This window comes from Trametes versicolor (genome assembly GCF_000271585.1).
Source record: "Trametes versicolor FP-101664 SS1 unplaced genomic scaffold TRAVEscaffold_1, whole genome shotgun sequence".
Classification (NCBI taxonomy): domain Eukaryota; kingdom Fungi; phylum Basidiomycota; class Agaricomycetes; order Polyporales; family Polyporaceae; genus Trametes; species Trametes versicolor.
In genome coordinates, this window is record NW_007360321.1 from 1,302,910 (window position 1) to 1,328,288 (window position 25,379).

Below are 25,379 nucleotides of genomic sequence, written 5' to 3' on the forward strand. Positions count from 1 at the left end.
GGCGCGCACACGCGTAAAGGAGATTGTTCATCGGGCCTTCGATGTGGGGGCCGTGGTTCCGGGTGGGCGAATCACGACTGCCGACGACGTGTGAGAAGCGACTTCTCGTTCTTAAAACGGCCATCGGGGGAACTCTGGAATACGCGGCGCGCTACCACGGCGTGCGCAGTACCACATGAAACGAACTGTTGTACTGCGACGTCAGTGGTATTGCCCCACTATATCCACTGACATACAAAGACATACCTTCCACCGTCAGCTCTTGCGCACTGCACCAATATTAAAGCTAACAGAGAGCGCGAATAAAACCGTCCAATCCTATTACGGCATTCTGATGTTTCTTAGAACTGCCGAAGCCGTAGTCTCCGCACATCGCAGGACGTTGCAGGCGGAACGAGGACTTCGCCGCCGTGAATATGACGCCGGCAGGGATCCACATGATACGCGCGCCCAACTCCAGACGTAACTTCATTGCCGATCTGCATATCGTATTCGTGAGCAGGGTGTTTCTCCTTCAGGCTCGTGAAGCCCAAGTGTCTCGAGTTCCACCTGCATGTGGGGGCCACGGTCAAGAACGTCCATTGCATTGCCCTTCGTACAACACGGGCGAAAGATGAAGTGCGTCCTTCCATGCGAAGATGTCATGGACGGACGCATGCTGTCAGTTCCAGAGACTAAGCGGTCGTGTCGTGCGCACCGGTTGTCCGGCGCCGCTGCCCAGAGGTCTTGATTAGTACCTTGCGTTTCTTTGAGAAGACGGGCTCCAATATCGTCGCATGGAACTCGAGGGCGCTGCGGGGACTTCGGCGGCCGCATGAAGTCATCATGCAACGCGATACTTTTACAAGAACTGGACCTTGAAAGCCCTGCGGTTACGCGTCGTACCTTAGCATCGCCTCTGAGGTATAGACATTGTGGGGATCATCTCGAGGAGGCAACGGGACTGCTATACCTTCATGGTGCTACGGTGAGGCGACGGCGGGCATTCAAGAAGACGTGCTTCACCTGTAAGCAGTGCTGAATGCACCAGAGCTCCGGAATCACGGGGGCCAGAGTCCCGGACATCCGACAGGAGCCACGGATGTCCTTGTGGGCGGACATGGCGATGGAGGTGTCGATACCTAGAGCAGACCACTGCTTTGACTGGAAGATGACAGCTTGAAGACATCGGCCCGTGATCTAGAACCGAGCATATAACCAACGTGGGACACGGGGGCCGATGCAATGAGTCAGTCAGAGAGCCGGTATGCGCATATGAGTTCGAGCTCACCTTTACAGTTGGCCGAACATCCACTCCGAGAGAGTTACTCATACTCGACAGCTGAGCAGCGTAAGACTAGCCATGCAGCTCCCGCTGTCGCGCTGCCCTACGTGAAGGACTAAGTCGAGCGCTATCTATGCGCCGAAGTAGCGATGATGAGAACTACTGCAAATGTCTGGACGAATCTAGAAGCGCGAAGATGACGATCAACTTCTGCTTTTAATTTGTAGATGCACTCATAGCAGTGGTCGGCGTCGTGGAAAGGGCAATGCCTGACATGTAGAGGTCCTTGTCGCTGTGGTTTGTATGCGGCGCCGGAGTTACGATACTCCGCTCATCGAGAGTTTCATCCCGTACAGCGCGCCAGCACCGGCAGACGACGCCCCCGTAGTGCCACCTGTTGCAAATATGCCAAGGAGGACAACATAGCAACGAACGTAGTGCCCTGAAATGTCCGTCAACTATGATAACAGAGGCCCGACAGACTGTGCGCACGTACTTACGTAGTCCTTTCATCGGGTCTCCTTGGAAGCTCTAAGCCGCTTTCGACTTAGAACCAGAGCACATATCCTCAGGTCGGGTCCATGGTGTTAGAGATCCATTGAATGGCAGAGACTTTCACCACACTGTCAGGCAAAAACCCGGGCTAGCTCGCCGCAGATGACAGCCGGAGCGTCTTCGTGGTGTCCCGAGCATCAGCGGATGGTGCTAGAGGTGGTCGACATACCGTCTGCTACCTGGCACCGGATAGGCCCAAATCCAATGGCCATTAGCCGCACAACAGACAGAAGGCCGTAGATCGCACATGTCCACGAAGTTCGAGGCCTTGAGGACCATATGATAATCGAGCGACCGTGGACATCCTGCGCAGGACCGCAGTGGACGCGCGCGTGTCGAACACAAACACAGCCAGCGTGAACGTTTATATAGCGCTAGACCCTAGATGGTAGAGTCGACCGAGGTCGACCGGCGTCGATCTGGGGAATTGCTGCTCTGGCGCAGAGTCTAGCTAAGATGGAGGCAGTGTACGTGCCAATCTGTTGCGCTGGGTGAGCGCATCACTCGTCAAGGGGGAGCACCGGTCCCGCGACTGCGACTGTCCACAGTCCGACCAGAGACGGAGAAAGATCGCAGTGGAATAGACGGTGCACTGGGCCGTTGGTTCGCGTTCCCTCCAGGAAGAGCGGAGATGCGCATGAGGTTGGTTACAAGAGAGGTGCGCACAAGGTCCGTCGTTGGAGGAGAGAGACGGCTATGTTGGGCGTCTTGTGGTGGGGAACCAATTGAATGGCGCGCATTGCATGTGAAATTGAACAGGCGCCGGCCCTGATCTAAGGCGCCTAATTGCCTCCGTCGGCTAAGGACAGGTGCAAGACGTCCAGCGCAGTTGCTTTGTTTCGTCGTCTGCGGATGGACAGCCAACGGCGGCCTCGACATCCGAAGACGCCCTCTATGGCCCTGGCATTGCGGGCATTTTATCCGGCGCGGAGGAGGCCGGGCGCTGCACGGAAAGTAGATAACAGGCGCGGCCGACAAATCCTGGCCGGTTCACCATCGGCGCGCGCACATCGTCTATTGCGTAATGAATCCCGACCCAAACCCGCTTTTCCCCTCCGGACTCTCCTTTCTCTCCTCCCTGTCCCTCCCAAGTCTTCCTGTAACCACCGCCCAGCAACTGCCCATGTCGGCCTTCGCCAACGCCACTGCAGGAGCCTTCTTCTCCAGCCGAGCCTTCTGGGGTCCCGTCACTGCCACCCTTGACTGGTGTGAGGTCAGTCCACGTTTCGCCGTTTACCCGGGCTCGCACCCTTTGCCGGCCCCGCTCACACACTTCCTCTCCCACCTTGGCAGGCGAACTACCAGTTCTCGCGTTATATCGCCGAATCTGCAAACACATTCTCCAACTTGTTCACGATCGCTCTTGCAGCTTTCGGCGGATACCAGTCACTGTCGCAGGGTTTGCCATCACGGTATCTGGCAGGATGGACGGTGCGTACGGGCGATCCGGACACCACTATAGTTAAACGCGAGCTTAACTGCGTGTGCGCTCTGTAGGGCTTCGCATTAGTCGGCATCGGCAGCTTCATATTCCATGCAACGTTGCTCTTTGAAGCACAGCTCATGGACGAGCTTCCGATGATCTACGTTGCAAGTTACTGCTGTTCAATGCTCTTCGACACTTCTCGGGGGTTCAACTTCAAGGGATCAAATGCGCAACAATTAGTTGTGGGCTCCGTCATGTTTGACATCCTGTTCACTTGGTCATAGTATGTCCTCGCAGGCGGTTTCCTTGGACACGTGCTGAACGGCATGCCAGTTACCTGTCCCGCGACCCCGTCTACCACCAGGCGGTGTTCGCCAGCATCATGTTCACCAACATCTTCCGTACCACATATTTGCTGCGGAATGACGAGATCGGGAAGAGACTGCCGCCTGGCCCGCGCTCGGCCATTACCCGTCTTTTCGCCTCGGGCGCTGCGACTTTTGCCCTCGGGTTCTTCGTCTGGAACCTGGACAACATCTTTTGCTCGACAGTAACCAGGTGGAAGACCTCAGTTGGCTGGCCCGTCGCGTTCATCCTCGAAGGTGAGCATTTCATCATGCTGCAAACGGCCTTGACGACTGACCAAATATATCAGGACACTCATGGTGGCACGTCCTCACGGTAAGTGAAACAGTAACGTGGATGTGCCAATCCCACCTGATCCAGGCATCATCAGGCTACCGGAACGTACCTCATGCTCGTCGGGAACTCATGTGAGTTGTCTAAGCTCTTACATTTGTACATGAATACTGACACGCTGCCACAGATCTGTAAGTAGACTATGATGTTCTGCAGGCGCGAGACTTATCATTCTACCCAGCACACTATGCATCAAGGACGACCACGCCAACTGGACCATCACCAAGTGCGCAGGGCTCCCCCGCATCACACGAGTGTCGAAAACGAAGACGCAATAAACTGCTCAGCTCGGATGGTTACCGCTGACAGCTTGTATAGCTACATTAGAGTTAAAACGGATCCTACAGGCTTCTCACTCACGACAACTTACGCCCTTACTTTATATATGGTCGGACAATTTGTATCCGCACAAATTTCTCATACACCCTACCCTCGTTCATTACTACTAGTTCATCTCCTCATTTTTATCGCTACTAAATGCATATCTATACAGCATGAACCATCGAGCTTGCCCGCGAGAGAGAACCTGTCGACAGAGCCCGTTACAGACCCAGTATCCTCCATGACGGTGGAGAGGGAGTGCGGGGTAGGCGCCTGTCCCTGTTGACGCGACGGTAACGTGACTAAACACGCGTAACGCGTTAGCGCGTTTGTGGCTTGTCTGGCCTCCGCGCTTCTTCACACTTGACCACCATCTCCCCACCTGAACGGCCGCGACCGCGACCTCTCTCCACTCCCGTCTCCTATACGGATATCACTGGTATGCGTAGATCTTGTAAGTCATATGAACGTTGCGCATATAAGCTGTAGCTAAGACGCGTAAACAGCGTCCGAGTCTCCAAGCGGGAGCGCACGAAAGCGGCGCCGTCTTTCTTCGCCGACGTACGAAGACCACTTTGGACCGATCAGCCAGGAAGATGTGCATGCGTTTGACGAGCTCGAGTTGCATCTCTCACAGAGCGTGTCAGTCGTAGCCTCGCAGTCGCGCGGACTCCCTTCCGAGGACAGTGGCTTAGGTGATGATTTGATGGACGGGATTGACGGACTGGGAGGCGAAGGTAGCGGAAACGGACAAGGTGCGCGCATACATGCAACGGGTGGGGCCATTTTCTCACAAAAATGCGTAGACTGGTCCTCCTCGCCGCTCATCAATCCTTCAGGCTCGCAAGAACGTGCTGCGGACGATGATTTCTTCAGCGCCGGCACTGGGGCAGATGCAAGCGTAGCGTCTGGCTCTTCAATCAATGCTGCAGGCCAGCCTCCCCTACCAATTAACGGGTCCGGTTTTGCCTCTGCTGCCACACTCCACGGCCGTACCGCGCCGCCCCGGCCGTTCACTGGATTCTCCTCCGCTGCCAAACTTCCCGCAAGGCCACAATCGCGTCCTATTCATCAGCCCGATGAGCGAACTACTGCTACACCATCTGCCCCGTCCAAATTTGCAGGATTTGGTCTCGCATCCGCCCTCCCACTCCAAGCCGCAGATGATCAGCCACCCTCCCCACCTCCACAGCAGGACTACGACTCGTGGTTCGACTCCGAAGCGTCTGCCCTCCCTCCGGATGCAGTCGGGTTCAAGACGGCGCGGGCCATCTTGGACACCTCTGAGGATGCGGTGGAGCCACCCGCTAGCCAGATATCGCAGTTTGGTGGCTTCACGTCGGGTCTGGCGAAATGGAAGCCAGCATCTCAGGCAAGCGAGAACGAAGACACGGAAGCAGATCTAGCCAGAGCGAATGTGTCTTCCGGCTTCACTTCTGCTGCCTTAGTAGACCCTGCGGCCGCACCGATGGTCAGTTTCAGTACCGCCGCACATATCCTCGTGGGTAAGACCAATTGGGCCGCACCATCCGCCGAGGCACTTGCTCGCGCAGCACAGAAGATGAAGCAATGGGAGGCGGAGATTGACCTTGAAGAACAACCCTCAGGTGCAGCGAACACAGAGAATAACGCGCCCCCGAACTCTCACCCGCCCGCTTCTCGTCCGCCATCCCTCGAGACCCCGCTCCGCCCTGTACTTCGCCCGATGGAGAACGGGTTCTCTGTCATGCAGCCTCCTGACACGCCCTCCCCTGCGGGCGCTGCGCCCAAGAATCCGCCGCACTTTACCGTGGTGGCGGGCATGACCATCAAGAACACGCCCTTCAAGTCCCCACTGATGGCTAAACATCAGGCGCAGCCGCGCTCTGTCTCCGCGCCCTCGCTCTATACGGGCTCTCCGCTAAACCCGGAGCGGTCTACTGGGTTCAGAGTCGCGTCAGGCTCCAAGCTCCCCGCAGCCTTCTCCGATGCGAATACGTCGGCGGGGTCGTCAACACAAGCGAAGGCGGCCCCATTCGTTTCCCCTGCGAAACCAGGGACCATGCCGTTCGCTTCGCCGATGAAAGCGAGCACGTCCTCGCTTGCCTCACCGGTGAAGGCGCTCGGGATGACTCCGAGGCGGCTGGGGTTTTCGAGTACCGCAGGAAAGGGCAAGTTCGCATCGCCCTTCAAGCCTGGCCTCGCGCCGGGCGATCCGGGGAGGAGCCAGTTGGACCTAAAGCTGAAGGAGGAGCAAGCGCGGGCGAACAGTGCTGCTCCTGTACAAATCCAAGTCGTGGGTGCGCCATCGAGCAAAGGCAAAGAAAGGAAGGATTGTCAGTTCTTCGACCTCAGTAAGTGTAAATATCCAAGTTCGTCGGAAATTTGTGATGTTGACTGGCTGCTGCAATTTAGATCCGGTACCGGAGAGGCAAACACTTGCTTCATCTGGGTTGCAACCCTTGTCGTACACGGAAGACGACCTAGAAGACATGGGGATGTGAGTGCATGAGCGTTTGCTTCCTTTCCTTAGACTATGCTAATGCTATCCTTCAGCAACGTCGAAGAACTCCGGCAGATGCGTCCCAGCAATGCTGTATTCTACAGGTTCAATTCCGCAGTGGCTACAGTCGGCATCGAAGACCCGGCAGAATCCGAGCAGCTTGGTCCCAAGGCTGCGTTCGTGCACCTCAAGGAACGCGGCTGCGATCTAGTGACCCAGGAGTGGGTCACAACCCAATACGGGCTGATATTGTGGAAACTTGCGGGACTGGTCTGTCTGGAGCCTGAACGCGAACAGAATGTGAAGACGAAGAGGTGGTGCTGGCCTGAAGTGATCCGCCAACTCTTGTACAGGTCAGTCCTCGCCTTTCAAGTCTACGCGCAGCGTGCTGATGAGAGGCTCGCAGATATGAGCGCGAGCTTGTCGGCGGGTCCCGCCCAGCACTCCGCTTGGTCTCGACTGAGGACGCTCCTGCGGCTTGCCCTATGATCCTTTGTGTATCCAACATCGTCATCCTGGGTACCTCCCCGAGGGCCAAGAACGGCACAGCCTACGAGCCACATCCCGAACTAGAAGTCACAGATGGTTGGTATCGATTGCGAGCGAACGTCGATTTACCGCTGGCGCGAGCGATCCGCAGAGGACGGATTTGCATTGGATCGAAGCTAGCCATCTCGGGGGCGAAGGTGTGTAACTAACATTTGCGCCTCGCTGGACAACACGCTGAAGACCCCCACTATAGCTGTCCGGAGGGCGTAAAGAGCCTTGCGAGATCTTGGATGCGTATGACAACACTATGCTCGAGCTGACGGGTAACTGTACGAACCTGGCGCCGTGGCACGCCAAGCTAGGCTTTGTGAAGCAACCTTTCATCGCGACTCTGGACAAGTTGACTCCGGATGGCGGAAATGTTCCTGCTATGGATCTTATCATCACGAAGGTGCGCATTCAATTGCTCCTTGTGCTGCTTTAAATATCATCTCTAACATTCTTCGCAGACCTACCCCATCGCATTCCTGGAATTCATCAAGCATGAGGACGGGTCCACATCGAAGATAGGGCCACGAGACGAGAAAGAGGAGATGAAGGCACACGATCAGTGGCTGGTGCGTCTACCGTGTTATAGGAGCTCCCGCGAATCATCTCATGCTTCTCTGTGCAGGCGAAACAGGAGATGGAATCCTCCAAGATCAGGGAAAGGCTGGAGGCCGATGTACAGCACCTCCTGAAGCTCGCTGAGCGGCTGTACTCCCGTGCCGGTCCCCATTTCGACCTCAGCTTCAGCCGAGGCGGTACGACTCATTTCCCGATCGCCCCGTGCTCAGTTTTAGCTAACGCGCTACATAGACCCGATGCCTGATTACATCGAAGGCCTTTACGAGAAAATGATGGAACAATACCTCAAACCATCCCAAGCGTGGGACCGAATGGACGCGTTCACGGCGGGTTGGCTTCACGTCTACTGCAAGCAGCAAGCCGACTTGGCTATGGCGCGGCTTCAAGATGATCTGGAGAAAGAGATGCGGGTGCGTTTTTGTCTTTACGGCGAATGTCAGGAGTTTATAGGGCTCACTATCGTCATAGGATATATGTCCGCCGAGGAATGTGAGGGACTTCCGTGTCGTCGTCGCGAAGGACGCACGGTGGCACAAGAAGGAAGCGATGCGTAGTGTGCAGATCACGGTATGGGATCCGCTCAAGGTGGTGTTCACCGAGAACGGGAGTCCCGGAGAAATCAAGGAGGGCCAAAGGTTCTTGGTAAGGATTAACTATCCGGCTACAAGGCTCGTTCTTGACCTGTCAACTCACCACCAGGTCACCAATCTCATGCCGAACCAAGGCAATGCGTGGATGACTCCCGCCCCGGGCGCGGAGGTGTATCTCGTGGCGAAGCGCACTTCAAGGTGGACGAATATCAAGTCGGCGAAGTGCTAGATGATAACTATGTATGCTGTCTGTTCTTCATGATATGCGAGGCTGTATTCCTACGTGTTGTATCCAACTTACTAATGTATCTTGACCCCCTTCCAAACAACGGAAACTAACGACCGAGTGGCTAGGAACACCGGTGTCTCTGCATCTCTGAGTTGAGGGGTCAGCCGTCCGGTAACGTCCGGTAAGGCATGCATAGAGAGCGCCGTTTTCAATACAGTGCCTGGACTATGTTCAGCCACAACCTCGATGCTGCCATGTCTCATTTGGCCGCCAAGTACGCAAGCTCGCATTGCAAGGGGTGGCGCCGACGTACCAATAACACAGGACCTAAGGCCGGAATGGTCCAGGAAACAAGTCTAAGGCGAAACTGCATAGCAAGTAGATGCCGACGGCGGCGGCCGAGTGCACTCCTGTGTTCCGGCGTCGGTAGAACGAGGCCTCGAACGAAGGCCAAAGTCAGCTGCTAGCTTTATCATGCGAAATCGGCGATGGAACCCGGTCCTCCGTAGGCGCATACGTCAAGCTTGGGCGACCTGTAAATCCTCCGACGATACCCCGGTGTGTATATCCCGCCGCTGCCGACTCCCGAACAACGCCCTGCGCCCTTTTTCCCTCTCTCATGTTGGTCGTGCGAAGGTGAGTCGTTCTCGCCGCTATTCCTGCACCAGTATTAATAGGGTACTGCAGGGGCAAGGCGGCCGCTAGGTCGAAGGCGTTGGAACCAACAACCAACGCCCTCTCCCTGCTACCCATCGAGATCTGGATACTCGTTCTTCGCGAGGCGCAATACGACGATCTACTGCCGCGATACCGATGGCTGCGTCGATACTGCCTGGTCTGCAAGTCATGGAGCCCACACGCCCAACAGCTCCTCTTCGCGCACGTCGCGCTGCGCGGGTCGACGCACTGCAAGGCGTTCAAGAAGGCCATCCGCGCCTCCGCCCAGCACAACCCTGAGCACACCGCCGCGCTCTGTCGCTCCGTGCGCACGATCCAGATGGTCATCGACCACCAGGAGATCTACGCGGGCGTTGTTCAGCTCTGCCCCGCCCTGCGCGAGCTGCACCTCTGCATGTACCATGCCGCTTTCCGCCCGGATGCGCTCGCGCGCCTCGCGCAGCTCCCAAGCACTGTTCGTGCCCTGCGCGTGCGCGCGTACCACTACACTGCGCTCTTCCAGCTCCTCGCGCTCTTCCCGAACATCGAGTACCTCGAGGTCGACTGCAGCGGTATCCCCGGCCCCCTTCCAGACCCACTCCCGCCACCTCCCGCGTGGCGCCTCCGTGAGCTGCGATATTTTAACCCCCGTCGCGCGACCCAGGGCTTCGTCGAGTGGGCGTTGTCCGGACCCGGTGCGGGCTCGCGGGTCACGCTGGAAGCGCTCCGCGTGCAGTGCCCGACGTTCAGCCCGTCGATCCTCGCGGAATTAGGTCTCTCCCGGTTGCGTTCTCTCGCGGTGCCCCGCGTGCTGGCTGGCGACGACCTGGCGATATTGAACCACATCGAAGAGATCTGGATGACCGCGCCCCGGTACCCCACCCCGACGTTCCGGCGACTACCGACTGGTCTTCGGCACCTCGCGCTGCACCCGCTCAGCGAAACGGTAGACTGCGAAGCAGTCACGGCCGATTTGGTGGCGTACTACGAAAACTCGGATGGCCTGCTGGAGGTCGTCACATACCATAGACGATATGATGACGATGACGAGTCGGTGGAGGACATCCAGATGCTGCACCAGTTCTGCAAGGAGAGAGGGATCACGTTCCGGCTCATGGACCCATTATACGGGTACTATGCTGGCGAGGTGCGTGGAACAGTTATTCGAGCACATGTTCACACTCATCCCGTATATATTGCAGCGCATCCCTTTCGAGCCAGTGACCAGTTGCCCCCGGGACATGCCGCTCTCGTCACGACGCCTCATCGTCAGTCAGAGCAAGCTGGACGCCATCTTGAAGATGCCCCGCAAGAAGCCGACCTTTACGCGCAAGATGGCAAGGTCGGCGAAGAGAGCATTCGAGAACATCCATCCGGCTTATTTTGGCAAGATGTGAGGAGTCTTAAGCATCAACTTAGAGCGGATATGTCCCGGACTTTTAGAGAGCAATGCGTTATTCATTAGAGTAGCATGTAAGGTGCAATGATCATAGTACAAAATGTATGTGTGCTGTAACAGAAAGGCGAGAGCGGTATGGTGTGCTCACGCGTCGGCGAGGCCATACTTGCGCAGGACCCCACGGTAGTCTCCTACGTCTTCCCGACCCATCACAACGACGCTCGCACGCGCGGAGGTGCGAGGGCCGTATAGACGGGCGGCGACCCGACGAAGTGTGGCATCGTCGACAGCATCGATCTTCTCGCACATCTCCGAGACCGGGACCTTGCGCCCATGAACGAGAACCTAAGAAACAGCGTGAGTCCAGCAGAGCATGCAGAATATGAGACCGCTAACCTGTCGCCCAAGATCCTCCACCTCGACGGCACGGCTCTCGAGCGCCATCATGAGGCTCGACTTGAGCTGGTTCTTTGCGCGGCTTAGCTCCGCTTGGGGAAGGTTCGAGTACAGCAGCAAGCTCAGCTGGTGCACTAGGTGTGGGAAGATGTGGGCGGGCGCATTCGCCTGGCGGCCACTCGATGGGACGAAGGATGCGAAGAGGCCAAACAGGGACGAATCCGTGTAGATGTGGTGGAAAGACGCGCAGTGGTCAATCTGGGGGAAATGATTGAGGATATGCGTGTATAACCGCGAGTACATCCCCTTCCCGGGACCGCCTGCAAAAATGGGTAAGCGTCTAGGGTAATGAGAGCGTGTGATCAAAGACTAACCTGCCGAGAAGCTGCCTCCGCCGCCGAGAAGCACTTGCATAGTCGCAACAGCGTAGACGTCATCGTCGTGGATACCAACGCCCTCGAACGCCAGATATACGTGGTTGAACTCTGTCGCGGAGTCGTGGATGAAACGGTGTCCGCCGGTGTAGGTAGACCCCTGGTTCAATGGGGGCTGTCCTGAGGCAGGCTCCGGCGTGAGATAGGAAGACGCGGAGCGACTGAGGGACTTGAGTAATGAGGGAGATGACTGCTGTGATGAATGAAGCAGGTTTTTGGGTATTTGTTGTGTGCCCGTGCTCGACCGCGAGTGAGTAGGCTTGGCACCCTTGAGGGATGCGAAATGTTTGTCGGCCAGTTCGACAAGCTCCTCATGCTGCATCCCCGCCCCTGCAATGACCATCCTATCCGGAGTGTACCACTCCTTCATGAAGCCTTTCAGAGCAGGCCTGTCGATCCGGTCTATTTGGTCCTCCGGGCATAGTAGGGGGTTCCCAAGTGTCTTGCCATCGTACGCGACGTCATGTAGGATTTCTGGGAGTATCATCTCCGGCTTGGAGCTGACTTCCCGAATCTCATACCGAGCGGCCTCCCGTTGCGCCTCAAGTTCATCTGGTAGGAAGGCGGGCTCAAGTACAGTGTCGGAAATGAGGGATAGCGCGAGAGGCGTGCCCTGGTGGAAGTGGGAGGACTGGTACATGATGGACTCTCGAGCAGACGAGCAAAGAATTTGACCACCGAGAGCGTCGATGTCAGCGGCCATTTGTTCTTCTGAACGAGATGTAGTTGTCTGATACATATCTCAGTGTTACGAGCACTGAAAGTAGCATGATGTCCACACACCTTGAATGCCATCCTGTCCAGGAAATGACTGACACCAGATGTTGATGGACTCTCATACCTCGAACCCGCGTCGACGTAAAGGCCGACAGAAGAGAAGTGACCCGGTGTCGACTCTGTCGCTACACGGAGGCCATTGGGAAGCGTCGTGATTCGTACCGGCGGGTCCGCGGCACTAGCATGGGCTTTCACCCCCGAGGCTGCATGCGAGATATGTCGACGAGCAGGTGTGTGCCGGAGAGTACGAATGGCGGCGCGACGCATGGTGGTAGAGGCAGAGTACGCGGAGAACAGGAAGCGCCCGTTCCTCCCGATTACATGTCCAAGTCTAAGTCACGCGCACTTTGCAGTGACCGGCAACAAAAAGCAGGCCCCACCGTGGTTCGAACACGGGACCCTACGATCTGCAATCGTATGCTCTACCACTGAGCTATAGAGCCATAACACACATTAGGTATAGTATATACATAGCTATCAACAGTTTAAGATATGCTCGGTGACCGAACGACGCCGCTGCCGTCGGGGACAGCTCTTCCTGCGACGACCACTCTCTCCTGCGCCAGACAAACATTACGCTCGCATAACATGCGTCAGATAGTGCTAGGTCTTGACGACAGGAGCATGAGCATTTTGCGACGTCAAGCAACACCCCGAAATCTCAAGGATTGTCATCAAATGTCTCCCAGACTCTAGCACAAGTTCGAGCAGTGGTTCGGGCTCTACGTACGTGTAAACACCGTGTTTCACGCAAACGATCAGGATAATTCAACTCGTGCAGGCACCATCTAGCTATGGCGCAGACGTAGTAAGTGTCTATAATCAGTTCCAAAGACAGTAATATATCGGACATATGTCGATGGTATATACATACTTGGTGCCAATGCACTTGACACTAGTCCATGGATATATATCACACTAGCGGTGCGTTCCCAGTCGGCTAATGTGTATAGCTCGCCGGTTTGGTGTACTCGCAGATGGAATGAATATTGGTGAGTACTCCCAGCTTGACGAGGCGGGGCCGAGCTCTCAGCTAATAGGTTGCGTAATAGTGCAGGAGCTGAGAAGGGCCGACAGTGATGCACATTTTAGCTTCATCCGTTCGACCGGAGAGTCGCCGTCTTCTCGATCGATGGCTTGTTCACCACGAGACACGCGGTCATCCGGTCGCTATGTTTTGTGGGCTCGGTGCTAGTTCCGAAGGATTTGCGAACGGAATTGAGTATCCTGATTGGCTACTCGTGCACAGCTCTCGCCCTCCCGGCGTCCCATCTCAGACTCCTCCCTTCCCGCCGGCATTCAAATCCAAGATGTGGGGAAGGAACGTCTTGGGAACCCGGCTAAACATTTTGCGTCCAGAGATGCGGAGGTGGCCTGAACAGCATCGGCAGCCGCGGATCCTCTGGCCTCGCGTCGTTGAAATTAGTTGAAACCGCCTTGCGCAGTGTCCCCGCACTTTTCTCCTCTCCCCCGTCGGGCTCTTCATCGTTGCATTTGCATGCTGGACATCCCGCTGGGTGAAGACGGTCAACTATGTTTCTGTTAACTGAGTCTAGTCTCAAGACGAGCCTCGGTGCCATTCTTTTCGGAGGACTGGTCTGTGCGGGGTAAGATTCATAGGACGCCCCTCACGGAATGCGTGTCCCGTCCATACTGACTTTATCGTCCTTGCTCTAGGCTCTCCGGAATTGTTGGGATGCAGACTATTCTTTATTTCCGTCTGTTCAGCCGGGACTCAACGTCTACGAAGGTCAAGGTACGAGTTATTCGGCTCACCCAGAAAAGATCAACGTTATTGATTGTTCACGCAGGTCGCTGTGGTCTTGTAAGATGTTCTTTTCGGTCGCTATCCGTCAGCTACCATAATATTTGGCCCGTCAGTGTCTTGGACTTCCTGCATTCGATCATGATCGCCGCAGCGAACTACATGTACTTTGTCAGTCATTTCGGTGAGGATGATGTAACAGATCAAGTATTCTGGTAAGTACTCAATCAGCAAGTCCACCTCCTCATGCTGACAGTCTCCGACCCTCAGGACAATTGGAGTGCGTACGCCAGCCACCTTCTGCAACCTTGTGCTGATACATGCGCCAGGTCTCGATAGCTTTGACAGTAAGTATCGCGTACTCGCCCATCACTACCTTCTTCTGACTGCTGATACGGAATAGGCTGTAATCACCGTCTGTGTGCACTTGTGAGTACCGTTGTCGTATCACGCTGGGTTGCAGATTAATTGTCGATCGTTCTAGGTTTTTCTCCATGCGCCTGTTCAAACGTCAGTACATTTGGTCCTATATGGGCGCGCTATTGACCTTCGTCTGCAGTCAGCAAGGGCAACTATTGGATTACCGCGCCAATCGTGAGTAGGTCTGTTGAACACGCGTTATACAGCACATGCTAATCCACGGTGACGTCCTTTCAGACCATCCTTGCCGTCGCACGAGTAGGTAAGTGAATGCGCGATAGGGCTACTAGCTACCGTTACTCACAATGGTGCTTTCCTAAACGTCCGAACAACCATAGTCGCTGCGTTCGGTGAGCGTTCATGCAATTAGTTGCATATTGACGATCACTTACATGTTGCCGGTTAGTTACCGCTGTTGAGCTGCAAGTCTGTCGAGCGTGCGGGGTTTTGTAGACGCTGACGTAGGTATTTGTTCCAGGATCCGTTTGAAAAGCTTCTCCGAATTTGGGCTTCGCTTCCGAGTGAGTGCGCCCTACTCGTATCTCTGTTTGGAGCCTGACCTGGGTATAGTCGGTCTTCACGCTCGGCCTCGTGCTCTCCTCCGTCGTGGATGTGCTGATCACGGCCGGACTCTGCTACTTTCTGCGGAGACACCGGGGCGGCACCGGCAGGTAAGAACTAGGATCCGCCGCAGATCCGTGTTATATTCTGTCCATTTACGATACCTGGCATACACCAGATTCGACCACATTCTGAACGCGGTGACGTTATACACTATCGAAAACGGACTCCTCACCTGGTGCGTTCAAACCCATATACCGCTCGATGACTATAGCTGATAACGGTTTGTGCAGCGTGACGACGCTGATTTCCTTGATTTTCGTAAGTTCATGTGTTACGCTCCACTCTAGTCTCGCCTCACTGTAAATCGTGTCCAGTGGCTAGTCAAACCCGACGAGCTCATCTACTTGGGTCTTCATTTCGCTATCAGCAAGCGTGAGTGGTGTCATATCAGACTGAATTCGCTCACTGAAGCTCTCCGTGCAGTATACGCCAACTCATTCCTTGCTTCGTAAGTATCCGTGGTCTACGAGGACACGTCTGCCTATCGCTTACAACGAGATACTTGCAGCATGAACGCACGCAAGGGCCTCTTGGCACAGTCTCAGTCTCAGTCCACGAGCGGACACCGCTTACCGGTGATCTTTCCTAGCACTCAGCACGGACTAGGTGCGCGTTCGGTAAGTTTTCCTTCACCTCTCGAGTTCGTGTGTGGGGAAGCTGACGTATGATCACCCCCAGAACGCCGAGCAGCTCGACCTCGGGGCGGGCACAAGAGTGAGCACGCCAAGTGCTGCATCGGTCGCCTGACGCTGACCATACTGCTTTCCCGTCTCAGGTGCACATCACCGTGGACAAGACGGTTGACTACACCCCGGATATCCACGACACCGCGTCGTCGGAACGGTTATCGACGGACCAAAAAGGTGTTGGTATGTCTCACTCATGAGTCCACATCGCGACCACGGTTGTGTGGATCATGGGTAGAGTGGGATTTCTGGTACATACCCTTGACGAAAAAGCGCATTCTTTTGGAATATTATGGCGGGACATGTTGGCCCATCTTACGGGTTTGAATATCCGGTCCGGCGCTGTTGTTGTGCTAGCACAATCTGTAAACCTTCCCTTCTGTCAGCGGGTCAAGGTGGGTTTCGTGGCCGGTATCTATTGCGTCCTCCTTTTGAGTAGAGGGATGATGTCCTCGAGAGAGTGGTGTAGGAGATGACCACGCTCCCGCTTAACGTACACGAGGTACGTGAAGGCGCCTGCGCACACGCTAATGAAGGACGCGAGGGCGGCGTACTTGAACTGCGACGGGCGGCTCAAGACGATCGTTAGGATATACTGCAAGGTCGATTCAGCACCCAATCGTTGTCGGACTTATGTAAGTAGCAGAAACTGTACCTTGAGCATGTCCGCAACGTTTTGCAAGGAGTACTGGAGTGCAGTCCTGTTTTGATAAATGAGTGAGATGCCTCGAATATCGCCGGATGTGTATACTTACAGTGAGTTTCGCCTCGGATGCGTTGCCAGTGCGAGCTGCAGCTCCTTCAGCTGGCATAAATCAAACGCCCATAGGCCGATCCGAGAAAACGTCATCCCTGCGACGGCTCTCCGTGAGTTACTATGAAACATGTAGGAGCGACGGGATTGGTCCACCTCCAAACAGTAGCACGGCGTTCCAGGCCGGTCCTCGCGAACCGTCGGACGGCTCACCCACATAGAAAGCGATGAGAACCGGGAGAAGACATAGCACCTCCGACCTAGGACGGGCAGTGAGCAAGCGCTACTCGACATAACTCGGTCGTCTTACCAAATACTCCAGTTTCCCGCCCTGATGAGACCCAGCTTCCTTTCCATGAGAGGCATCGCCACAGTGCCCAGTAGCCCAGCTACAACGTTCACTCCACGTATCCCTGCCAGAAAAGCGTCGCTGTATGTGTGTGCCTTCAGGTAGCTCAGCATTGTCCCGTCGAAACTGAGCACCGTGAGGTAGAGGCTGGAGATGGCAAGCGACGACAGAAATACGGGATGCTGCGAGAACTCGCGCCAGTCGAGGTATGTTTCTTTCATCCTGGATTTGAGCTGGTTCCAGAGCATGGCATGTACTGGGCGAGCTGGGGTTTCTCGTGGTCGCTCGTCGCGCGCATGGGTGCGTTGCGCAGCTTCTTTAGAGGCTTGTGCTTCATGCAGAGCCGGAAAGCGGCGGTAAGATACCTCAGTCCCTGGTTTCTATAAGTGACGCCACCCATGCTCTAAACGCTAAACAGACTTACATATCAGCTCAAACACCAGGCAAGCGGCCTCTACTCCGCAAAGAAAGATTGCAGCAAAGCGGTACGATGCAGCGGTTGTGAGTAGGGAGACAAACAACGGCGCGAGGAGCTTGCACAGAAGATCGATGCGCCGCATATATGTGTTCAGTGCCGTGAGGTGATCCGTGGAATTCGCCGCGATGGTCGTAACCCAATCTCGTTCTACGGCGACAGAAATCGTGACTCCGGCAAGATTGTGAGCGCAGCCCCCCAAGACAACGAGAGCAAACATTCCAGAGGCAAGAGGTGTGGTCCACAGGTTACTGGAGCTTGAGACCGGAGGAGGACGATAGAGGAGGACGAGCGTCCCGGCATACATTATACAAGCGGAGAACTTGACTGCGATGATGCTGGTGCGGACAATGCGGAGGTTGTGGTGTTCGTCCACGAGTTTACCGGCCCATCCTGAAAGCAACATCGCGGATCCCGTCGTAGCAAATCCATAAATCGATGCAGGGAGGAGTGTGTCTGGAAACAATGTGACCAGAAGGAGGTATATGGCGAACTCGGCCGTCCGTTGGCCCCATGAACTATGGACGATTCAAGAAAATTTAGAAACATCGGCGTAACAGATAGTCACAAGACTTACTTTGAGAAATGCTGGACGAGCAAAGTCCCCAGTGCCACTCGGTCTAGAGGTGGTGGGGCAGACTCGTTGTCGACCGGCGGCGGTTCCGGCTCTTGACTGGGAGAGATAGACCGTCGGGCTCCTTCTACTGTGGTCTCTGAGAGCATCCTGCCTGCACGAGTGCACAAACAAAGTCAGTGGGATTCAGTGCGTTCTCGTACCCTCGGCGGCCGGTGGACCTTGGAATTGCCAGTGGTTCTGGCAAGAGTCGACCCACCTCCGATCGAGCTGCCGCCGACTCCTGAGTGTTTGTGCTGCAGCTTCATGCACATCTCATGCCCTGATGATGAATCACCGCCACAATCCAAGCAACAAGAACCCTTGGCACAGTGGTAGCGCGTGAGATTCCAGCAAGCGGAGTTATCTGCTCAAGGGACATCCTCAAGGTCGTCCGTTCGATCCGGGCAGGGTTCACTTTTTGCTTTCTTGACCTTACCTTCGTCTCTCAACGAATGTCCATGGCAAGTTAATGAAATCTCTGTCTCAGGGATTGCTTACTGCTTACCATGCAGATCAGATTCAAGACGCATACGATCACCATACCCTGGTTTTCCATCCAACCACTACGGCGAACTGCATTGGTTCACAGAAACCGACACTCGCGACGTGTGCAATATTAGTGACCGTCAAGATATATGCATGTGTATGCTATAAAGTAGTAGTATTATGCATGCCCATCCCGGACACGCTTGTAAAGCCCAACTATGAGGTCGTTCGCAGTAAGCGTGACGATGCTGGATGAACCGTCTATGTCAGCCCAATTCAGCCAGAAGATCGTCGAAGGACTTACGTATGTGGAACTATACGAAGGAAGTGTGCCGTCGAGCCTGACAAGGTCCTATGTTAGGCTCGTTGTAAGGGACGTGAGTGCAAAATCATTACCCTTGTACCAGCCCAGGGGGCCCTCGGCCTTCAGCGTCTTCCAAAGACAATCAATGGGGTTCTTGTAAAGCGTCCCAATGTGTCTCCCCTCAGGTGTGCGTACGGTAGGTTGGTTGTACATGCGCGTCAGTACGGTATCCGTCGGTTGCATCATTGCGAGCTTCGGATGTTTGCGGGTAAGTAATCGCAAGACGCATGAATGAAAGTAGTAGCGTACCACACAAAGACCAGACACGGAACTGCTGACCAGGAATGTCCATATACTGTCTGAGCGCAGAATACCGCGGCTGACGAGCTGGTTCTTCGTCCAGTTGTACGTGGGTAGTTGTACCTGAGGGAGAGGCAGTGATTAGGCCGTGTCCAATGGTGAATCCTGTTCCACAAGTACGTACGGAAGAGCCCATTGCTGTCCGCAGAGCTGCCGCGTCTATGCCTCTTACTAGGCCACGAAACCTCTCAGCATGCCACACATTTCTGAACGCGTCGAACGAGTTCTTGTAATAGTGTTGGGCGCCGACCGGTAGTACAGGTGAATACGCCTACAAGTTGTATGTCAGTATAACGTTTATATAGAGCGCATGATGGTCAACCCCACCTGCATGCGCGCTTTAATGAGGAAGAACGGGTTCCCTAGGCTTGCTGGAGACACCATTCAGTAACCAGTGCAGGACTGCGGAGGACGAGTTGAACAACCTCCAATCATTCCGCTTGCAGCACCAGAGAAGACGGAAGTAAGAGGTATCTGGTCCGTAGGGTTTGCGCCAATGAACTTGTTACATTGTCTCCGTATGGGCTCGTAGAAACCTATGATTGCATTGAACATGGGGATTATTTCCGAGACGCTTGGGTCATGACGTACCCAGCCGAGACCCATTCATGAGAATCTAGAAATCATCAGACCCCCGTTCCGCGAAAGAAGGCACGGTTTGACTCACTTGATAGATATACTGCCAACACACGCGGTGTCCAGCGCGGTCCTCTCCACTGAACGTTGAGCACTCACTGCAGGACCCAAGCCTCTCTGGATGCCTCTAATGCCCTCGTTTCTCCACGTCTTGGCGATCACATCTAGCGCGTTCTTGTACACCTTCGTCCCGCCTTGTTTTGCAAGCTCTCCTTGAAGCTGCATGCGCGTTTTGGCCACCTCCGCGGGGTTGGACACCGTCACCTACACCATGGAAAGCCCGCGTCATGGCCCGCCGCGCTGGAAGCGTGGAAGCGAGGACTTACAGCCATGCACGCCGCCAATCCACCGCATAGGAAGCCTTCTACAGTAGACAAGGGCCGACTAGGAGCTGCTGGTGTGCTCATGCTGGGCCACCGGGAGTTGGGGGAGAGGGGAGTGCAATGGAGAAAGCCAAGGTTGGTGCGCGAGTCATCCGAGCGCCGCGGCCAGCGTCGAAAGCTGCAGGTACTTATGTTATTGCGATCGCGCGATGGGTCAGCCTGTCCGTCTTTCCCGCGCGACCTTGTGCACAACTCCGACGTCCTCGGGAAGAGCTAAGTATGTTCAACACTGGACACCGCTCAAGAAAGACAAATATCTTTGTGCAAAGTCAGTTGAGCAACACGACCGGTGCCGTACACTCAAGCCTTGCATGAAGTCCCTGCGGCTCCCCTCATTTCGATGGTTCGCGCTCAGGACTGCCGCGCATTGTGAGAAAGTCTCTGTACACAGATGTATGAAGCAAGATGCGACAGCACTCCCGCCGTGACACTCATCCCAGACTCCGCGTCGTTAAATAGTGTACGAGTGGACCGACGCAGCACAGTACTTCCAAGGAAGCCCTGTTTGCAGGCGCCGAGGCCAATACAGCTGGTCCGGGACCTCGGACAGTGCAATGATGTCTGGGACTGCCGGGGTCCTGCCTGAGCACGTTATGTCGCGCGACTCGGAGGCTGCACTCGATGTTGCCGACCACCATCCGCCCGACGCTCTGAGCGACGACTGTCGACGACAGGCCATCCCGGTGATGCCGCCACTCGGCAGGCATGCAATATTCGCCCTCCTGGCTGTAGGCGTTGGCCTCCCTGTGATCAAACGCATCCTGTCCTCTCCGTTCACCTTGGCTCTCTTGCTGCCCTTGTTCCTCCTTCTGGTCGTGGTTGGATTCTTCGTCCTTAACGTCGCGCTCGGATATCTGCTGGATTCTGTACGGCCTGCTCCTACGAATGCGCTCACCACCGCCGCGCGGCCACTGGCTTTCTCTACCCCCGCAGCTTGGCAAGCTGTCTTGACCCGGTCTCAATGGTCCCACAAGGCGCCGCAATCCCTTCCACCTCTATGCGCCGACGCGCCTGTCGTATCCGCTGCAATCAATGATATTCTCATCTTGATAGTACGTGACTTTGTGCTTGTATGGTACAAGGACATCTCGTCTTCGCCATCCTTCCCCACCGCGGTGTCGTCCACCCTGCATGCGTCCATGGAACGCCTCCTGGAGAAGGCTACAACCCTCGACCTTTCCGCCTTGGTCGTGAAGCGTATTCTCCCCAAGGTCACGGCGCATATCGAACAGTACCGCCAGTCCGAGGTTGCTCTCCGCGGCGCTGGCCTGGAGCGCAAGCTGACCCAATCTGAAGAGCTTGACCTTCTGCTTGCCAGTCGTTACGCTGCACGCGGCGGCGGAAAGTTGCACTCTGCAGTGGACAACCTCTCCTCGACATTCACCAAGCAGTCGGAGGAGAATCATCTGCGAGACCTGGTGGACAAGGCTCTTCCTTACATCTTGCCGGAGAAGGAGGCTGGCAGCCGCGCGGTCAAGATAGTCGTCAGAGAAATAGTCGCTTGCTCTGTCATGTACCCTATCATGGATATGCTATCAGACCCTGACTTCTGGAACCGCATGATTGACCAAGTCGTGAGTAGTGGCGGCGTATCATGCTGCAAGGTCTGACCCAACTCAGGCAGGTGCAGCTATCCGTCAACAGTGCGTCCGGTTGCGCGCCCGTGCGCTCTAGCTCTGCGTAGCGGCTTAACCTTGCGACTGTATAGACGGCTGATCTCCAAGGTCCGACATATCCTAGAGGCCCAAATTCCACGCCCAAATGCTGGCTTACCGGACGCGCCGCCCTCGACTACGGAAACAACAATCACAATGCGGACCGACATGAAGCAGTTCGAGTCCTTCCTGCGTAGTATCAGCCGACTGTCATCGTTACTGGACGCACGGAGACTCAGGAGCGACATCATGGGAGAAATCAGAAGGACGCGAACTCTGCTCGGTGAGTAGCGAGAAGGCCGTAACACCAAACATATGAGTGACACTTAATCCCAGCCAACAATGCCAACTCGGATTGGATCAATGGCGAGAAGACGGAAGACATCGTCGCATTCCTCGATCGACTTTACACCGCCAAGAGGAAGGTCGAGAAGCGCATAACAGTGCTGGGCGGTGAGGCGGACTCAGTATGCAAATGTCCCTCTTGTGTACTACTATGCATGCTGAGATCGTCCACAGCGGCAGACGATGTTCCAAGACGCCCCGACTACGACGCCTCTGACGCTCCGAGATGTTCTGACTAACCCAAGCTCACTTTCCTACCTCATGGAGTTCATGGACCGCCGACAACGCTCCCTCCTCGTACAGTTCTGGTTGACAGTTGAAAGCTTCAAGAATCCATTGGAGTCTGTGGATTCTGGAAGCTCAGACGAGGAAGACGAGCCTCTGCTGGACTCGGCCCAGTCCGCTACCCTCAAAGACGACATCTCCCTCATCAACGAACTGTACTTTTCCAGCCCTGTTCCAGATCCTGTTCTCAGCGCAGTCTCGCAGAAACATATCACCACCATCCGCTCATTCGGACAGAGCGCGGAGACGTCTACGCCCGCATCGGAGAGGCGCGTTCGTCGGAGTGTCATGCTCGCGCAGAGGCAGATCGAGCGAGAGATGGAACACGATTTCGAGGAGTTCCAGCGCTCGGAGCTCTGGTTCCGTGCGATAGCTGATATTCAGGCAAATGGGGGAAAGGCAATTGCGGAGGACCCGTCGTTCAGCGGAGGCCATAGATCGCCTACGTCTACGCGGCATCCGTCTGAGGCCGCGCCTGCTACCAGACCCGGCCGCGGTGGACCCCATCCCTCGTTCACCACAACGAAGCCGCCATTACTCCGGTCAGAGTCTTCTCCCACTCCCAGCACTAACCGCCAGTCACCGACCCCGAATCTACCTTCCGGCGCGATCCCGCCCGCATCACGCCCAGCAGTATCCAACTTGCAAGTTCTCATGTCCCCAGTTCATGAATACCCTTCCGCCTCGGCGGCCCGCGCGCCTCTATTTGACGATCCGGAGGACGCGGAGCAGCAGGAGCAATCGCAACGGATGGAAGCAATACAAGCCGCGCTGACCGATATCATCGCCCTCGACGAGCAGCACGAGGAGCCCCGTGCGGGCAGTTCGTCCGACACCCTGTCCATGCAGGATTCTGTCGTCCTACCCAGCGGCGTGCGGCTTGCCCGCGAGGACAAGCGGCGCATGGTCTTCGACGACGACCCAGAGGAAGAGGATCCACGCCTCGCGGATGAGGAGGATGTCGAGAAGGAGCACGACTCGTTCCAGCTCGCCGGCCCAGGTGACCTGCAACTCTCGCACGAGATCGAGCGGCTGTCGAACAAGATTGGCAAGCTGCAGACGCAGGACGCCATGCTCGACACGCTGATCAAGAAGGCGGAGCTGAGTGGCGACGCGCAGGAACTTCGTCTACTACGCAAGTCGAAGAGCGCGCTCACGCGGGAACTTAGGGAGCTCATGTTCCAGAAGAGCCAATACGAGCAACAGGAGAACGCGAACCGGCTGTTGTCAGACCGCACACGCGTCGCGATCGTGAACTCGACCGTTGGGGAGGAGGACGGGAAGCAGGTCGTGCGTTACCTCATTGAGGTGCAGCAGCTGGCACAGGACGGGAGCTTTGCGTCGGGCTGGGTTGTCGCCAGGCGATATAACGAGTTCTTCAACATGCACAACAAATTGCGGGAGAGATACGTCATGGTGCGGAATTTGGACTTCCCCGGCAAGCGGCTGGTGACGTCGCTCTCTGGGAGTTTCGTTGACAGCAGGCGTATCGGCCTGGAGAAGTATTTGCAGGTGCGTATCCCTGGATCGCATGCTCTCCACATGCTGAACTTGGCCGACAGAGCTTGATTGCTATACCCGCTGTCTGCGAAAGCGATGAACTCCGAGCCTTCCTGTCTCGCGACTCGCCCTTTATGGCGGCCGAACCTCCCACTGCGTCCAAGGTTCCCGCAGTCTCTGCCTTCCCTGGACAAGGCCTCGTGAAGTCCGTGTATCAATCCGTCGCCGAGAGCATCGACGACATGTTCTTTGGCCCATCTATGCTGGACGTCATCATCCAACGTCTCACCACTCAGGCTGCGGAGTTCGTGGGTATCACCGGAACGGCCATCCACGACGAAGACCTTGTGGCACAAGCGCTTAGGGCATCGGGCAAGTCCACATCGGAGGACGCGCTCATGCACCTGTCGGGAGACCTCAAGCCGCTCGATGGAGAGACGAGTTCATCGACGTTCTCGTCTCCCATTTGCGACTTCATACTTGCTGTGTTCGAGCTCGACAAGAAGAATAATTGGCTCAGGCGACAGGCGATCGTCATCATCCTGCAGCAAGTGCTCGGTACCACAATCGAGCGGTAGGTTTTAGAAGGCTGCACTTTCCACTGCCTCTTTGCTGAAGGGTCATTTAGGAAGCTACGGGAGACAGTCAAGTCGTTCTTGGACGAAACCCACCTCATGGGATTCATCAACATATTCCGGGAGGGTCTCTGGCCTGGCGGGAATGTTAAGCCGCCGAGTATCCCACGTACCGTCGAGGAGAAGTTGCACACAAGAGATGAGGCGAACCGCAAGCTTTCGGCCTTGATGCCAGGTGCGTGCACTGTTAGAACCCGACGCCTTCGGTGACTGAGACGCGCATTCAGATTTGGCTGCGAACATGATCGGTCGCTCTAACGCGCGTCGTGGGGCTCGCCGGATATTCGCCGTCATGCAGAATCGACGGTTGAATCAACACCTTGTGTATACTGTTGTCGACGAGGTATGCGATCCCCGCTTTTTCTGCAATGGCCCCTCGTCTGACCATCCTATAGGTCTTTGCTGCATTATTCACGGAGGTCTAGTGTCGGCTGCTGCTTGCGTTGTCGTATCCATGACTATACCCTAATGATTACAGAGTATTTGTGGAGGAAAATGAGGTTCTGTGGAAGCCCATGGGCGCGCGAGATCTTATCTGTGTGTACCCGCGTGCCGCGGGCGTTCGGACCTCAGGCTGAGGTAAGTTCAAACCGAGTGTGCAGGTGCACTCAAATGGAAGAGAAAGCGCTGGTTTGATTCTCGTATACACCGTGGTATATACAGACACTGCCACAAGACGATACGCAAACTGATGATACCAAGGAACACCTTTTGGAAACTTGTGAAACCCACTATGAGAGGAACATCTAGGGTGGC

General features: G+C 55.6%; 8 protein-coding genes and 2 non-coding genes across 10 annotated transcripts; 6 read left to right on the plus strand and 4 right to left on the minus strand.

The window, feature by feature from the left end:
* Window positions 1-2,905: 2,905 nt before the first annotated feature.
* On the plus strand, window positions 2,906-4,222 carry TRAVEDRAFT_158051 (alkaline phytoceramidase; the record flags this gene model as incomplete). The annotated part of the gene is made up of 7 exons (XM_008034524.1): window positions 2,906-3,032; window positions 3,113-3,250; window positions 3,317-3,528; window positions 3,579-3,847; window positions 3,901-3,926; window positions 3,982-4,022; window positions 4,126-4,222. Exons 1-7 carry the CDS (start codon window positions 2,943-2,945, stop codon window positions 4,220-4,222), a joined length of 873 nt encoding a protein of 290 aa, XP_008032715.1. The 5' UTR covers window positions 2,906-2,942.
* Window positions 4,223-4,971: 749 nt separating this feature from the next.
* On the plus strand, window positions 4,972-8,682 carry TRAVEDRAFT_109911 (uncharacterized protein; the record flags this gene model as incomplete). The annotated part of the gene is made up of 11 exons (XM_008034525.1): window positions 4,972-6,195; window positions 6,271-6,598; window positions 6,660-6,744; window positions 6,801-7,100; window positions 7,154-7,433; window positions 7,490-7,687; window positions 7,746-7,853; window positions 7,910-8,039; window positions 8,095-8,273; window positions 8,332-8,505; window positions 8,563-8,682. The coding sequence occupies 11 exons, from the start codon at window positions 4,972-4,974 to the stop codon at window positions 8,680-8,682; spliced, it is 3,126 nt and encodes a 1,041-aa protein (XP_008032716.1).
* Window positions 8,683-9,261: 579 nt separating this feature from the next.
* Window positions 9,262-10,855, plus strand: TRAVEDRAFT_25412 (uncharacterized protein). The gene is made up of 3 exons (XM_008033614.1): window positions 9,262-9,318; window positions 9,370-10,486; window positions 10,542-10,855. Exons 1-3 carry the CDS (start codon window positions 9,302-9,304, stop codon window positions 10,734-10,736), a joined length of 1,329 nt encoding a protein of 442 aa, XP_008031805.1. The 5' UTR covers window positions 9,262-9,301; the 3' UTR covers window positions 10,737-10,855.
* Window positions 10,781-12,612, minus strand: TRAVEDRAFT_138592 (LuxS/MPP-like metallohydrolase; the record flags this gene model as incomplete). Its single annotated transcript, XM_008034526.1, has 4 exons — window positions 10,781-11,083; window positions 11,135-11,454; window positions 11,509-12,298; window positions 12,352-12,612. 4 exons carry the CDS (start codon window positions 12,610-12,612, stop codon window positions 10,883-10,885), a joined length of 1,572 nt encoding a protein of 523 aa, XP_008032717.1. The 3' UTR covers window positions 10,781-10,882.
* A 104-nt stretch (window positions 12,613-12,716) lies between these two features.
* On the minus strand, window positions 12,717-12,788 carry TRAVEDRAFT_t16. The gene has a single exon. It is a non-coding gene; the product is annotated as a tRNA-Cys (tRNA).
* Window positions 12,789-13,878: 1,090 nt separating this feature from the next.
* On the plus strand, window positions 13,879-16,040 carry TRAVEDRAFT_41537 (uncharacterized protein; the record flags this gene model as incomplete). The annotated part of the gene is made up of 21 exons (XM_008033921.1): window positions 13,879-13,952; window positions 14,023-14,101; window positions 14,157-14,170; window positions 14,227-14,325; window positions 14,381-14,390; window positions 14,440-14,457; window positions 14,514-14,539; window positions 14,595-14,620; window positions 14,670-14,704; window positions 14,768-14,792; window positions 14,869-14,880; window positions 14,937-14,967; window positions 15,009-15,051; window positions 15,101-15,201; window positions 15,270-15,329; window positions 15,385-15,412; window positions 15,469-15,526; window positions 15,578-15,602; window positions 15,663-15,771; window positions 15,833-15,868; window positions 15,930-16,040. The coding sequence occupies 21 exons, from the start codon at window positions 13,879-13,881 to the stop codon at window positions 16,038-16,040; spliced, it is 1,020 nt and encodes a 339-aa protein (XP_008032112.1).
* Window positions 16,041-16,255: 215 nt separating this feature from the next.
* Window positions 16,256-18,141, minus strand: TRAVEDRAFT_111960 (uncharacterized protein; the record flags this gene model as incomplete). The annotated part of the gene is made up of 7 exons (XM_008034527.1): window positions 16,256-16,435; window positions 16,496-16,541; window positions 16,596-16,692; window positions 16,751-16,854; window positions 16,905-17,316; window positions 17,368-17,936; window positions 17,996-18,141. 7 exons carry the CDS (start codon window positions 18,139-18,141, stop codon window positions 16,256-16,258), a joined length of 1,554 nt encoding a protein of 517 aa, XP_008032718.1.
* A 208-nt stretch (window positions 18,142-18,349) lies between these two features.
* TRAVEDRAFT_t3 lies at window positions 18,350-18,448 on the plus strand. Its single transcript has one exon. It is a non-coding gene; the product is annotated as a tRNA-Trp (tRNA).
* Window positions 18,449-18,659: 211 nt separating this feature from the next.
* On the minus strand, window positions 18,660-20,235 carry TRAVEDRAFT_158061 (mitochondrial carrier). Its single transcript, XM_008034528.1, has 11 exons — window positions 20,147-20,235; window positions 19,920-20,084; window positions 19,852-19,863; window positions 19,776-19,800; window positions 19,610-19,720; window positions 19,512-19,555; window positions 19,309-19,455; window positions 19,134-19,247; window positions 18,917-19,076; window positions 18,825-18,861; window positions 18,660-18,768 (listed from the first exon to the last, which is right to left on the minus strand). Exons 1-11 carry the CDS (start codon window positions 20,225-20,227, stop codon window positions 18,699-18,701), a joined length of 966 nt encoding a protein of 321 aa, XP_008032719.1. The 5' UTR covers window positions 20,228-20,235; the 3' UTR covers window positions 18,660-18,698.
* A 654-nt stretch (window positions 20,236-20,889) lies between these two features.
* On the plus strand, window positions 20,890-25,109 carry TRAVEDRAFT_158064 (uncharacterized protein; the record flags this gene model as incomplete). The annotated part of the gene is made up of 9 exons (XM_008034529.1): window positions 20,890-21,777; window positions 21,824-21,846; window positions 21,912-22,141; window positions 22,195-22,325; window positions 22,378-24,000; window positions 24,051-24,562; window positions 24,617-24,798; window positions 24,851-24,966; window positions 25,019-25,109. The coding sequence occupies 9 exons, from the start codon at window positions 20,890-20,892 to the stop codon at window positions 25,046-25,048; spliced, it is 3,735 nt and encodes a 1,244-aa protein (XP_008032720.1). The 3' UTR covers window positions 25,049-25,109.
* Between the last annotated feature and the right edge of the window lie 270 nt (window positions 25,110-25,379).

Excerpts from the sequence above, each read along its gene's own strand:
- TRAVEDRAFT_158061 (XM_008034528.1), bottom strand. The coding sequence starts at position 20,227 with ATGAGCACACCAGCAGCTCCTAGTCGGCCCTTGTCTACTGTAGAAGGC. Across the intron at positions 18,862-18,916 it reads CCCCCTGGGCTGGTACAAGG|GCTCGACGGCACACTTCCTT; the intron begins GTAATGATTTTG and ends GGACCTTGTCAG. Across the intron at positions 18,769-18,824 it reads CTTCGTATAGTTCCACATAC|CATCGTCACGCTTACTGCGA; the intron begins GTAAGTCCTTCG and ends CGGTTCATCCAG.
- TRAVEDRAFT_25412 (XM_008033614.1), top strand. Across the intron at positions 10,487-10,541 it reads ACGGGTACTATGCTGGCGAG|CGCATCCCTTTCGAGCCAGT; the intron begins GTGCGTGGAACA and ends TATATATTGCAG.